This window comes from Neopelma chrysocephalum, unplaced genomic scaffold (assembly GCF_003984885.1).
Source record: "Neopelma chrysocephalum unplaced genomic scaffold, ASM398488v2 Primary Assembly neopelma1_72, whole genome shotgun sequence".
NCBI classification, from domain to species: Eukaryota; Metazoa; Chordata; class Aves; order Passeriformes; family Pipridae; genus Neopelma; species Neopelma chrysocephalum.
This window is the reverse complement of record NW_020897732.1, coordinates 2103175-2115691: the sequence shown is the minus strand read 5'-3', so window position 1 is coordinate 2115691 and position 12517 is coordinate 2103175. Positions and strand designations below refer to the sequence as shown.

Here is a 12517-nt window from a genome sequence, read left to right as displayed (position 1 = left end):
ATACATTTTTTTCCTAAACTCTAAAAATTACTAATGTGTATCCCTCAGTACTTCCAATAGGCTTTGCAAGGAACCTAGAGGCATTCTTGAAGATATTTCTGAGAAGGGAAAAAAAAACCAAAACAAACACCAAAAAACAAAACAAAAACCAAAAACCAGCAATTCTGAGATCTCTTTACAACTTTCCTCCTAACTTTCAAATCTTGCTATACATATATCATAAAGACATAATAGAAAGAACAGAAGTCTAATTTTAAAAACTGTAGACTACTTAAAGTATCTGTGAAATTATCTCAGAAAAGCATATTTCCGCTTTGTATTTCCACCAATCTGCACTGGGACAGTGAAGCCAGTGAGCTGAGCAATTGCTACTAGAAAAATCAAATACATAAGAGGAAATGCAGTTAACACAATATTTCACATATGTTAATGCTTACAGTTCCATCAGTGTCAGCTTTATTTTCTACTTGATATACACCAAAGCTGGCACGCAATTTTAACTGATGAGGTAATGTCATTTTTAATTTAAGGAGCCTTAAGCCGTCCACTTTAACTAGTGATATCATCTTTGCAGCTGTCTCATGGGACTTCGTGTAAACATAAGTAATGTGCCCTGGACGGTTTGGAGCAGAGTTGTTAAAAATGACATTGGTCATCATGAAGACATTTTTTTCCTTTGATCTCTTTAAGAATGTCAGACGCACTTTATTGTCCTGTCATTTTTAGCTCTTCCTTGTATATTAATATGCTTGGAACATTTCAATGAGCTTAACAGTAGAATATAAAGGTCTAAACAAATTAATGGCAACATTTTAACGTCAGTCGTAGTAAGATAATGAAAAGTAAATGAGATTGTCTGGCTAACAGCAACTTGTTAACTGAAAGGGCAGTGTGGCTGAGACACAGAGGCGCAGGGGCAGGGAAAAGGCTTTTGCCGCCGTCTGAAAGAGACCCAGAGCACAACCTAGAATCCAAATGCCATCACCTTCTAGGAGAAGATAAACTGATTCTACAGATTGAGTCTGCTCCTCCTTCCTGTCTGGAGTCAAGTGAAATCATCTGCTAATTAAACTTAAGAACAGACCTGTCTCTGCACCTGCAGCTTCTGCCTCCTGTGACTTTCATCCTTGTTCGTATTCCCTTGGCTGGTTCAGCACCACCAACCTGCTGGGCTTGCTCTCCTCAGCCCTTGGAAACCAAATCTGTCAGACCAGACTTCACATATTGGCATCTCTGGTGACAGAGGAACTCTAACGTGTTGCTCACAGGCTAACTTTTACTACCAATCATTATTGTATTATTATATGCTTTTCCTTATACTGTCCCTAGGAATGAAGGAAGCAACCAGGGAGGATTTAGCCCAGTCTGTCTGGTAATCACATGCTGTACAAGCATGAATATTATAACGTGCACTTTTGATTGAAATACCTAAGCAAAGGTATTTTTGTCTGAGAAAAGCCAAGTGGTGTAATTGACTTGTGGATTTTGTGATTTGCTACAAACTATTTGTCCAGATAACAAGGAAAATAACAGATTTTTCTACCACTGATCTGCAACATGGCAGAGTTTTGAACAAAATCTAATGTTTAGGGATTTATTTATTATTCTGTGGACATATGTTTGGAGGACAGCATATGGAAATCAAAGTATTGTTCATAAAGAGCTCCAGCCAAAAAGACATTTTTGAATTCATAACAGAACTTCACAGTTTGAAAAGAATGCTATGCATATGTATTGATAACAACACTACGCAGACAAAGGAACACAATTTAATAATACAGAATTGTGCTCATGAGATTTCCTTTTTTTTTTTTGTTAATTGGTTACTTTAGCTGACATTGTCTGCAAGCATAATGGACACCATTCTTCCTAATAGTTCCATGTTGCCAGATGATGTCTACAGACATAATGTAGTCCATTTTAATTATTTCATTTTGCTTACATCTTTCAGCATAATGCATTTTCCAAGCAAGCTAGCATTTTTCTTGATTATCTATGCTGTGTTATGGTTTCTAAATTAATTAGGTCTCCTTCTTTCCTGGAAGTTAAAAGTTTCTTCCTTCCATTTATCTACCAGGTATGATTATGTTGAAGTGATTGATGGAGATAATGCTGAAGGACGCTTATGGGGAAAGTACTGTGGAAAGATTGCTCCCCCTCCTTTAGTGTCTTCGGGACCATATCTTTTTATTAAATTTGTTTCCGACTATGAGACACATGGAGCAGGATTTTCTATCCGCTACGAAGTTTTCAAAAGAGGTGAGAAACAATTCGTTGTTACATAGTTCATAACCTGTGATTTTTAGTTTCATCAGAAAGTTCACCATAATTCTTTGGAATGGGGGGAATGCATGAAAATGCTTGAAAGAGAAAATCTCTACTACCCTAGTAATTCCAAGGCGGGGCATGTATTCAGTGGGTGTAAATCATTATGAATCCAATGGGTCAGCTGCGTCTGAGGGTTGACTCCTCTGTGTGAAATATGATAGTTTTCATCAGCTGTTTGTTTCGACCATCTTAAAACCATTAGCTTTTTTCTTTTTTTTTTTAATAATAATTACTGTATGGTTTACAATGTTACTGCCTTAACAGCACTGTAACCTTCTGAGTCCCTGACTTATTTTGGTTAGTGTTTTGCTCTGCATTCCCAAGAGATGGCTGTGGGCTTGGAAAGAGCCAGAGTACACATGGGCAGCAGATGATGCTGCTGTTGCTTTCACAAATCATGTTTGGGAGGTAAAGGAGAGATGAAGCTCACACTGCTCACAGGCACGACCTGCTGGATGCTCGTGCCAGGAGTTCTGTGCTGGTGAGCACAATTAGCTGTATGGGCCACAGAGAAAGCCCAGAGAAACAAAGAGTGAAAGATTAACTAGACATATAGGCACTCCCGCTTTTATATCACTTTCTGAGTCAATAGCTAGAAGGTCTGTAAGGTCATTTTTTTAGCATACATCTTCCCTATATCTGGATTAATAGCTGGATTAATAATTCAAGTATTCCATTCCTTGAGAATACAGGACCAAAACTCTTAAGATATATATAAAGACAATAAGATTACTTTTATAGAAAAAAAATTTACTTTAACATCAGTGTCTAGGGTAATATTCACAAAAGCAGCTCAAAACTCAAAATTTGCAGTGCACATCAATCCCGGTCTGTGCCCCATTTACAGAACCAGTTCAATTCCCTTTTATGCACCTAAACCAGAGCCAGATTTTCAGCTGTGTTCAGCACACACACTTGATGGCAGCTGTACTCTTAATGAGGAGAAGCTCGGTAGTGAAGTCTCTTTTCTATTGCTATTGCTCCTCTTACAGTGCTAATTGGGGCCTCAGACCTCTTGTTCACCATCTTCCCTGTCTGCAAATCCGCTCTTGACTCCCAGAAATTCTTTTGCTGACCTTCAGGGTCACATTTTTTGAAAGAATTCAGCATCCAAATGACACCAAGCTTTCCTGAAAAAATATCTCTATTTGTTTTGGTGTCCTTAGGAGGGTAAACTCTTGAAGCTGTATTCTGATGTTTCTCAGTGCTTATATATGCACTACCATCTTTTATAAAGAAGAAGGCTGAAACACAAAATGAACTGAAAGAATGACCTGTGAAACCATTTATTTTAGTAACTGAGCATTTTCAAGAAAAAAAGGTTTTATTTATTTCCTAATAGTATAGTGGCAACTCAGAGCTCTGACAGGAACACTGTTTATTTCCTTGTGTGGTCATTTACATCTCTCAAAGATACACATTTACAATGTTAAGATGGCATTATGAATGTGATTTTACACACACGGAAGTCAGGAAACTCGAAATTATGGCTCCCAGAGCAACTTTAACTCAAGTTCGTTCAACTCAAACTGTATATTAAGGCAGGAAAGTTATCACCACGCAGTGTTAAAAAATGCCGTGTGTACACAAAGGATACAGGTTATCATTGCTGTGGGAACACAGCCCTTTTTAACTTCTGAATAAATGCATATGTGCTATTCCAATTTTGCATTTTAATATCTGTACTAAGTAAAGCTGACCAGTTCACCCTGTTGCGCAGGTGAAGCTCAGCTGCTTACACCAGACAAGTATGTTTTGTTCAGCATATTCACAACTTGGCTCATCATTTCCCAGGTATGAGAAGCCTGATCCCAAGCCAAGGGTCCTGTGGTGCTGAGCTGAAGTCTGAGCTTCATTCCTGCACACAGTATATTTTTTCCCATTATTCATATGAGAGTAGCCCTAGTCTTTGAAAAGGAAAAACTGCATTATGCTACCTGCGTTCTAAGCTGAATGCTTAAAATGTGGCACACCATGGAAATTGTAAGGAGAGACCAGCACACATAATGACCATAATAAAGGAAGTATGGGCTTTGAGAATAGGAGCTGCCTTTACTTCTCATTCAGCTCCTTTGCCAGAAAGACACTGAAGAAGTTAAATGCAGGATTAAAAGATGAAAGCCATTTGGCCCAACGTTTAGCCCATGTGAAATATCATCATTTTGGCTTCAGCAGACAGCCTATCAGAGGATGGATGAGTGACTTAGTCACTAGAAAAGGATCCACATGGTTCACATTCAACATTCCTAACTTTAGTCAACTAAATTTATGGTGTAAACTGAAAGAAAAGAAGGTGTCAACCAAGAAGGCAGATGATTTTCTGGCTTGGTGACACCCACATATAGCAGATGAAATTAGCCCCAATGTTATCTCTTTCTTTACTCTCTCAGTTGCCTCCTCTCTTTCTTTCCTTAGCTCATATCTCTTGCACACATGTAGTTTCTCCACCTCAGAAGTATCGATTTTGTCAGGCCTCTACTGGAACCTCTTCTGCCAGTTTTCCGTGCAGATTGCCCTATGGAGTTTCTCGTAGCCTTAGTGTTGATTTAATTCCTGCAGCTGCTTCACAGTGTCAATAAAGGGTCAAAATCTGTGGAGGGCATTTTAGTGAGGCAGCTCTTGTGAAAACAGTTTCTGTTTCTTGCACCAGATTGACTCAAACATGTTTAAAATAAAGCAAGCTGGTACTGAGATACCACATGTGACTGTAAGGAGCCTGACGATTGTGCACTCTCAGAGCCAGGATCTGGCAGTATTTAATAAAGCAATAATGAGCCTGGCTTACATTTTATATTGCATCTTTTATTGGATTCCAAGAGGAGTATAGAGCACTTTATACTATGAATGGCATAGCAAAGTTATTTTATCCTGGAACAGCAGCTACTGGTGGGAGTGAGGAGCAACACCAGAATATAACCCTCCCATAAATGACAAGGAGACAAGGGAATGACAGGGAGAGAAGAGAAATATCCGACTAATGTGTAAGGGGGTGATTTAATTATAGGCAAAATGTAATTTCCCAAATTGGAATGGGTCAGGTTACATGGGCATCAATATCCACATCTCCCAAAATGTGCCATGAAGTGTTCTGAATATTGATGTGATAGCTCAAGCATTTCCTATCACTATCTACTGAAGGACAAAAATACCTGAACTGACTAAATTCATTCAGACCTCTCTCTTGCATGCTGAATTTAGCTGGGAGGTGGCCAAATCTGTGGGGGGTAATATTTTTGGCACATTCACAAGGAAAACATTTTCTACAGTGAAATAAGAGTATTCATATATGCAACAAGCCAGACTGTTTTCCTTCAATGATCTGTGTTAAGCACTGGAAATCCTCTAAGGCTCCTGACTACGATTTCTAGGCATCCTCATCCAAATTAAAACCTCACACACATCATCCTCCAGCACAGACCTTTCTGTTGCAATCAAACTGTGCTCTCCGTGTCCTTCCTCTACTCCATGTCTGAAGACCTTCATCTGAGTCATCCTACTCGGACTCCCCAGGTCAGCTGTTATCCACCAATGCTCCAAGTCCTGTAAATCACTCTCCATTAAATTTGGAGTGTCAAAAGGCAGAGGGGGGTACCTGTGCTGACCTTGTAGGAAGATATGTGGGCAGTGCCTGCAGCTGACTTCTGAGCACACCTGCAAGTGTGGGATCCACAGAGAGGATTCCTGAGGGACCTAAATAAAGGAGAAATGTGATCTGTCAACAAGAGGGAGACTCCAGTTTGTCCCTATATTCACAAAGGCAAATGCAGTGACCTGGCCTTTTATACCCTTACATTTTTACTGCCACTTTCCTGCTCCACCAAGAGCACTGTTTGGAGCATCCCATTATGCCATGGTGAGGATATCAGGGAAAGCTGGTGTGTCAACATTGACATTAGGTGACTTCTAGCAAGACTGCCTGTAATCACACAGTTTATCATGCCAGCACTAGCAGCAACATTTTACTAGTGCACCTGTGTCAACACCACTCAGAATGAGTCACTCACCCTCCGTACATGTACGAATTACCTTTCACATTTAGTTTGTCAGGGAGGCATAGGTCACATCTGGCAGAGGTACTGAGTCAGTGCTCCAGGAATCTGAAACCACTACTCCCTCTACTGAATTCACCCACCCGCTTTTGTGAAAAATTCTATTTCACCAATAAAAGCCTGTCAGCCATAAGATTTAAAGATTTGAGCTTGAAGGGGCTATAATTATTTCTCTAGGGCTCTGTCGAGATTTCTGCAGCTTACACTTTCATTGTTCCCACATGACTTTGTATTTGTCATAATTTTTTCTAGAGCTGGTACAAGTTTTCATATTGTTCCATACAAATTGAAAATTGAAGATCAGACAGTATATACGAATTGGGCTTTAAAACCTGACTATCAATAATAGGAACAAGCTGGCTGAATGATTAATGCAGCGATTAAAATGAGGTGTTTCATTGAAAAGCCACCTTCGCCGCTGGAGAGACAATACAACCTAATTTGTTTTCCAGCTAACTACTTTGCTTAGTAACATAGTGTTAACCCAGTTGATTTTTCTCCTTCTCCTACAGGACCTGAATGTTCCAGAAACTTTACTTCCTCAAGTGGAGTGATAAAGTCCCCTGGATTCCCTGAAAAATATCCCAACAGCCTTGAATGCACTTATATTATCTTTGCACCAAAGATGTCAGAGATTATACTGGAATTTGAAAGCTTTGAGCTAGAACCTGACTCAAATACTCCAGGGGGAGCATTCTGTCGCTATGACCGATTGGAAATCTGGGATGGATTCCCCGATGGTAAGAGAAAAATGGACTGTGATATGCATAACCATTACTATGTGGTGGGCTGCAAGGCATATTCCCATTTTTTTAAATGTCATACTAGAAAGGTCCTTGCTTGATTTATGTGAAGGGAGTTGAATTAAAGAGAAATTCTCTAAATTCATTCAGTAAAACATATCACAGTGTGAATGATTTTTTTTTTAATGAAATATGCTTAATCTTGAATAGTTGGCTTGGTGGAAATCTCTGTGTTCAGTCAATATATGTGATGAACCTCCTACACTAAAACAAAGTAAATATAAGCCTTAGAATGGGTCCCCAAATTTTCACAGCTAACACATGAGTATAGTCCAGACATTTCCAACAAATTGCAGAATTGGACTTCAGGTACTGACCCTCTGACTTGTGGAGGAACTGCGTTACAGACCAGCTGTCAAAGCAGAGGATTTCTTTGCCAGAGAAAACGTGGTGTCCATACAATTGAAATCATGGTGACTAAATGATTAACCAGGTCAGTAAGCAGTCACTGAGTTATTCATTCAGGTTGCTTCAGCGACTGGGCACTGCAGGGTTCCTCCATTACAGTGCTCTCTCTTCCAGCAGTATAAGCAAATCCAAAGGTTTTATCTTAATTTGTTAATTTATAATCTCTGATTAGCTGGGCACATGTGTCAGGGTGGGTGTGCTGGGTACCCTTCTGGAACGTCTCTGCAATCTCAGTAATTTTCCACTTAGTTGTTGACCACACTTGACCTTATGCACATTCACTAAGTGCATAGCTAGATATCAGCTAAGCCTATAGAGCCAGAGCCCTCATTTCACCCTCTGCTCAGTCTCATATCCCTGTTTTACACTGAGACTGACAAACAAAGTAGCTGCATGATTCTCTATGTTTTTTGTGTACAGCACTGGGTCCTCAAGATTCAAGTCTCCTGTAGGTTGGGAAGCTGTGTACCAGTTCTCCAAGGACCCAGCTCTATAGGCTGCAGCTCCAGCCTAAAAGGAACTGTTCAAGCTGAATGACTAACTTTTAGGGTGCCCAAATGCCTATATGAACTGTGCAAGCAGCTCTGTAAAACTGATTATTTGTGGTGCCTTTTTCACTGGTTCTACATATGGCATAAGCTGATGAAGAGAAACATCTTGGAGCTGTCCTTTTTCTTCTTAATGTTGTAATTTGTAGCAAAATTCAGAGGCTGAAGATTTATGTTGTTTGTGTTGGGCACTAATTACAACTATTTCAGTTTTCCACTGGTATGATAATGCTTATTAATAGATTTTTTTTTTTTATGAACAGCAGCAGCAGTTTTTACAAACTGCTAATCCTACATTAATATTTCATCTAAATGAAAACATGTAACTTAAGGAATATATTATAAGAACACATTTAAACTTGCTTGTTTTCCTAGATAAATTCCCAATATAATTTTGCTTAAAGCTTTCATTGATGCTGCAGTAAATAGTTATATATTTTTAATGTATATTTGGGATTTTTCCTCTTTGTTTTGTAGTTAATGGGTTTATCGTGGCTCTTTTCAATCCACTCCAATAAATAGTGAAGAAAGACCCATAATATAGCTAAAAGACTATTTAGTATTTAATGTCTCAGTTAGGAAGACAATATTGTAACAGTGCAATAATGATACCTGGAACATTTAATAATGAGTTTATTTGTATATAGGCCAAATCTGTTCAAACTGAATTCCTGCAGAACTTGCATTTAAACTGGCATATGAAAAGATGATCCAGTCAATCAATTTATGTGTAATATAACCAAAAAGAAATGCATTATTGTAGAGAGTTTCAAAGTGGTAATTTCCTGCTTCAAGAAAGTGGCTGAGCAGTACTGAAGAGCAATTAAAAACAGCCATTATCAGCCTTCCAATTCCCTCACAAACTGTCTAAACCCAAAATGATCCTGACGTCCAGAAAGGGTGTTTACGCGTTTGTAAATATTCAACTGAATTTGTGGGTTGTGAAAAAAGTGTTTTCTTTGATCCGAACTGTTGGAGGTTGCTGCAGTTGCAGGAAAGTGTTTGCTGCATCATTTCTCCATAGGACAATCCTTAGCCAATAGTCAATCTCTCCTGTTTAACTTAACACTACAAAGGAAGAGAGAACGTGATTGCTTCTCTATAAATGCATCTCAGGACAAATTCCTGGGAGGGAGAAGAACTATTTGAACTGAAGAGCAAAGCTGACACAGGAAACCTGGTACAGCCTGGCCATAAGCTGAAGATAGAAATTACGTTTCTAGATATCAAAAACAGAGTATCTAGATAATCTTGGGGGGGGGGAGAGAAAGGAGAAGGGAAGGCAAGATAAATCTAATTTGCATCCACATGGAAGTAGTGAATTTCTACACTGTGGAAAATTAGACAGAATGGTTGCCTTTGGTGAAGGGAGACTCACCCAAGATAAGTCTTTCAGCTGTTTGTTCATTTCCCTTCAGTCCGTCAAAAATATTCTGAAGCTGCATCTACACTATTAACTGAAAGAGGGACAAGGCGTGATTGTGTGCACTTCTTAATTGCTGGCATACTCCCTTGCACCGTTTTAGCACACATCAGTTGCACTTTCCCAAGAAATTCCTAAGCATGATTTGGAGGACAGGGAAAGCCAGGGATTATTCCCGACAGGCATGTTGGACACAGCCATCCAGTTTGAGAGGAAAGAGCTCCATAGTGGCAAGGTGCATCACACTTAGTCTGGTCCCAGGAGCAGTCCCTGGCCACTGACTGCAGGTTCAAAGGGTGTTCCCTTGCCTGCTCTGTTTAATGACAGGAACAGCATCCCACTCTGATCTGTCTCAGACATCTACTTTAGGACACAGTTAATGGACCTCTGGAGGTTCTTGTCTCATGGATTGTATTGGGAGCTATGAATCACTAAGTCAGATGTAAACTTAAGATACCTGAGTTAAAGCAGATGAATCCCAGCATGAGTGGAAAATGTTTTCACTGTAGAATCTGATCAGCTACAGTCACTAGAGATCAGCAGGAAATGAATTTGCTGGTTTATACAATTGTGAAAAAAAAAAAGGCAAAAAATAAAGAAGAGAAATGTTCTCTTAAACAAATTTTCACAGTGATGTTTAAAAGGATGTGTCAAAGTCGGTATGCTTCCATTTAGATTTTGCTGCTACGTAATTGCCGTTTTACTGATGGAAAACAATTTTCTGTTAGACAATTTGACAGCAACTGTAACAGTCATTCAAAAAGACGTTAATCCTGAAATGCTCTGTCACAATCATGGAATCCTCAGCCTACCTGGTTGTCCTTTTAGTGGATTGAAGCTGGCAAGTGCTGAGTACTTACGTCTTGATTCTGCAAAATATGTGCTTATCTTTGAAGCATGTGAGCAGTCAGATTGACTTCAAAAGGAATTCACCAAGGACACTTATGGGACTGAAGTTAAACAGTTGTGTAAGTGTTTTGCTGGTTCAAGAGGGGAATGGTAGGCATTCAGGAATGCTTCAGAACTGGCATTTTGTTTCTGTGTGGCTACGTGCCAAGGGCACATTGCAAATATTGCAGAAATGGGACTATGGTTTGAAGGAGATAATAGGTGGATTTAGAGCAGAAGAGATCTCAGAATAGAAATATATGATTTTGCATTAATAAATTAGACACCAAAAATGTCTTTGCCCAAGGCAGAAATATACCTCAGACAGCCTCTGCTGAGAGCAGTCCATTGATGACTTTGAAGAAACATAGTCCACTCAAAACAAGGACTAGCTTAAGTGATGAACTGCACATATTCATCATGCAGCTCTCTTTGGAGCTCTATAGACTGTCTACTAGGGCTCAAAAGTAATTTAGAGAAGTTTACATAGGTTTGAGAACCACAACCTAAGCATTGCTGCTTCGGTCAGTACCACAAGAGCTTCTACTGAATGACAGAGCGAAGCAAAATGCTTTACTGCAGTCGTTAACATCAGTGCAAATGAAGATTGCTATTAATCTAAGTGTGTTTCTCCTCTGTTGTGGTTCCTTTCTACACTCTTGTGAGAAGCTATTAAGATATAAGGGCATACACAAGCTCAGTGTAGTTGACTACTTGGACTGTGAGGATGGGATTAATTTTTCAGTTGTTTTCTCTTTTGTGTGCAAATATTTTGTCAATAATTCTCATACTGCTGTGAAAATATTGTCCACAACACAGCAGCATACTTACAAAAAGCAGCTTTAAAATTCAGTAAATGACTAGTTGATGTATAAATATTTTAGAAGTATGAAATACCTTTTTTCCTTGCTTCTGTTTTGTTGGGGTTTGTTTAATTGTATTCCAAAAGCTATCATTTGAACTAGAGGAACAAATGTGCATCTCAGTAAGTGTCAGAATTTCTTGATACAGATATTCTTTGTCCAGAAAGGCAAACAGTAGAAAAGTAGAATTGGTAAGGATAAGATTTCTGTTTAGTCTTAAACCACCAGCCACATTCTGTATATTCCACACTCAGATCTGTAAACCTTCAAACATATTAAGAGTAATGAAGGATTTATTCAAGTTCTACAGTTAGACTCTGCATTTTGGCAAGTGCTTGCAAAACAGGTGTTTTAGTTGTCCTTCCATCTTTTAACCTGAAAGTTACTCAGTTTTCCCCTATATTGTACCAAGCCAGTGGAAAGAGGAGCCAAGGTCCCAGAAACAGCTACAACATGGGCAGTCAAATGAAGTAGCTGGATCCTTGAAATGCCTTTGTTCTGCAGGTAGTGTAGAAGTATCCGTGAGTGAGGACATTTCCAAGTGACTTGTATTTGGAGTAGGACTTCCTGGGGAATTCTGACATAGCAACATGATGGTCTACAGGTAGAAGTTGCAAAGAGCTTTCTAGGCCTAAGGACTTTTCAACACCTGCTGCCCTAAAATTCCCATTTGGAAGTGTATATGGTCTATTATGAAATCTCATCTTGGTTCCTAAGGAATTGTCAAGAAGATGGTAAAAAAAAGCAGTGGCATAGTCCACCTAATCAGACAGGAGTATCACCCCCTGAATGACTGCTCAGGTGGTGTACCCTGCACAGCATTTATTTGATGTGGTGACACCTAAAATATTTGATAATTTTTTGTAATTCAAAGGTTTTCAAGACTTGAATGGAAGAAAAAAAAGGAGAACTTTGTGTTAGCTATTTATGGAAGAAGAACAAGAGTGTCTATTTCATCCAGTTGTACTCAGATCGATATCGTATTAGCTCAGCAGGCTAAGGTTTATATGTTGTGCAAAAAATTCAATACTTCTTTGTGTAATATTCTGAAAATTGTTGGCTCTTGCATCTACATAGATAGCAAAGGGAATAGCACTGTCATAGCAGGGCCAATCTGTTGAAGACTCAATGCAGAATCACTAAATATGTCTTAAAAATTATAAACCAGTGAGTCATGGGGAATCTTAAAGCCTGTCTGCTTTAAACA

The 12517-nt window shown here is 39.1% G+C and overlaps 1 protein-coding gene across 6 annotated transcripts in view; it reads left to right on the top strand.

The window, feature by feature from the left end:
• The window catches only part of NRP1 (neuropilin 1), a 113303-nt gene that overhangs the window by 44835 nt on the left and 55951 nt on the right, over positions 1–12517 (top strand). For all 6 annotated transcript variants that reach the window (XM_027686829.1, XM_027686831.1, XM_027686828.1 and 3 more), the window contains 2 exons: positions 2078–2259; positions 6890–7117. In XM_027686829.1, coding sequence (XP_027542630.1) covers positions 2078–2259; positions 6890–7117 — 410 coding nt within the window. The remainder of the gene's footprint in view (positions 1–2077; positions 2260–6889; positions 7118–12517) is intronic.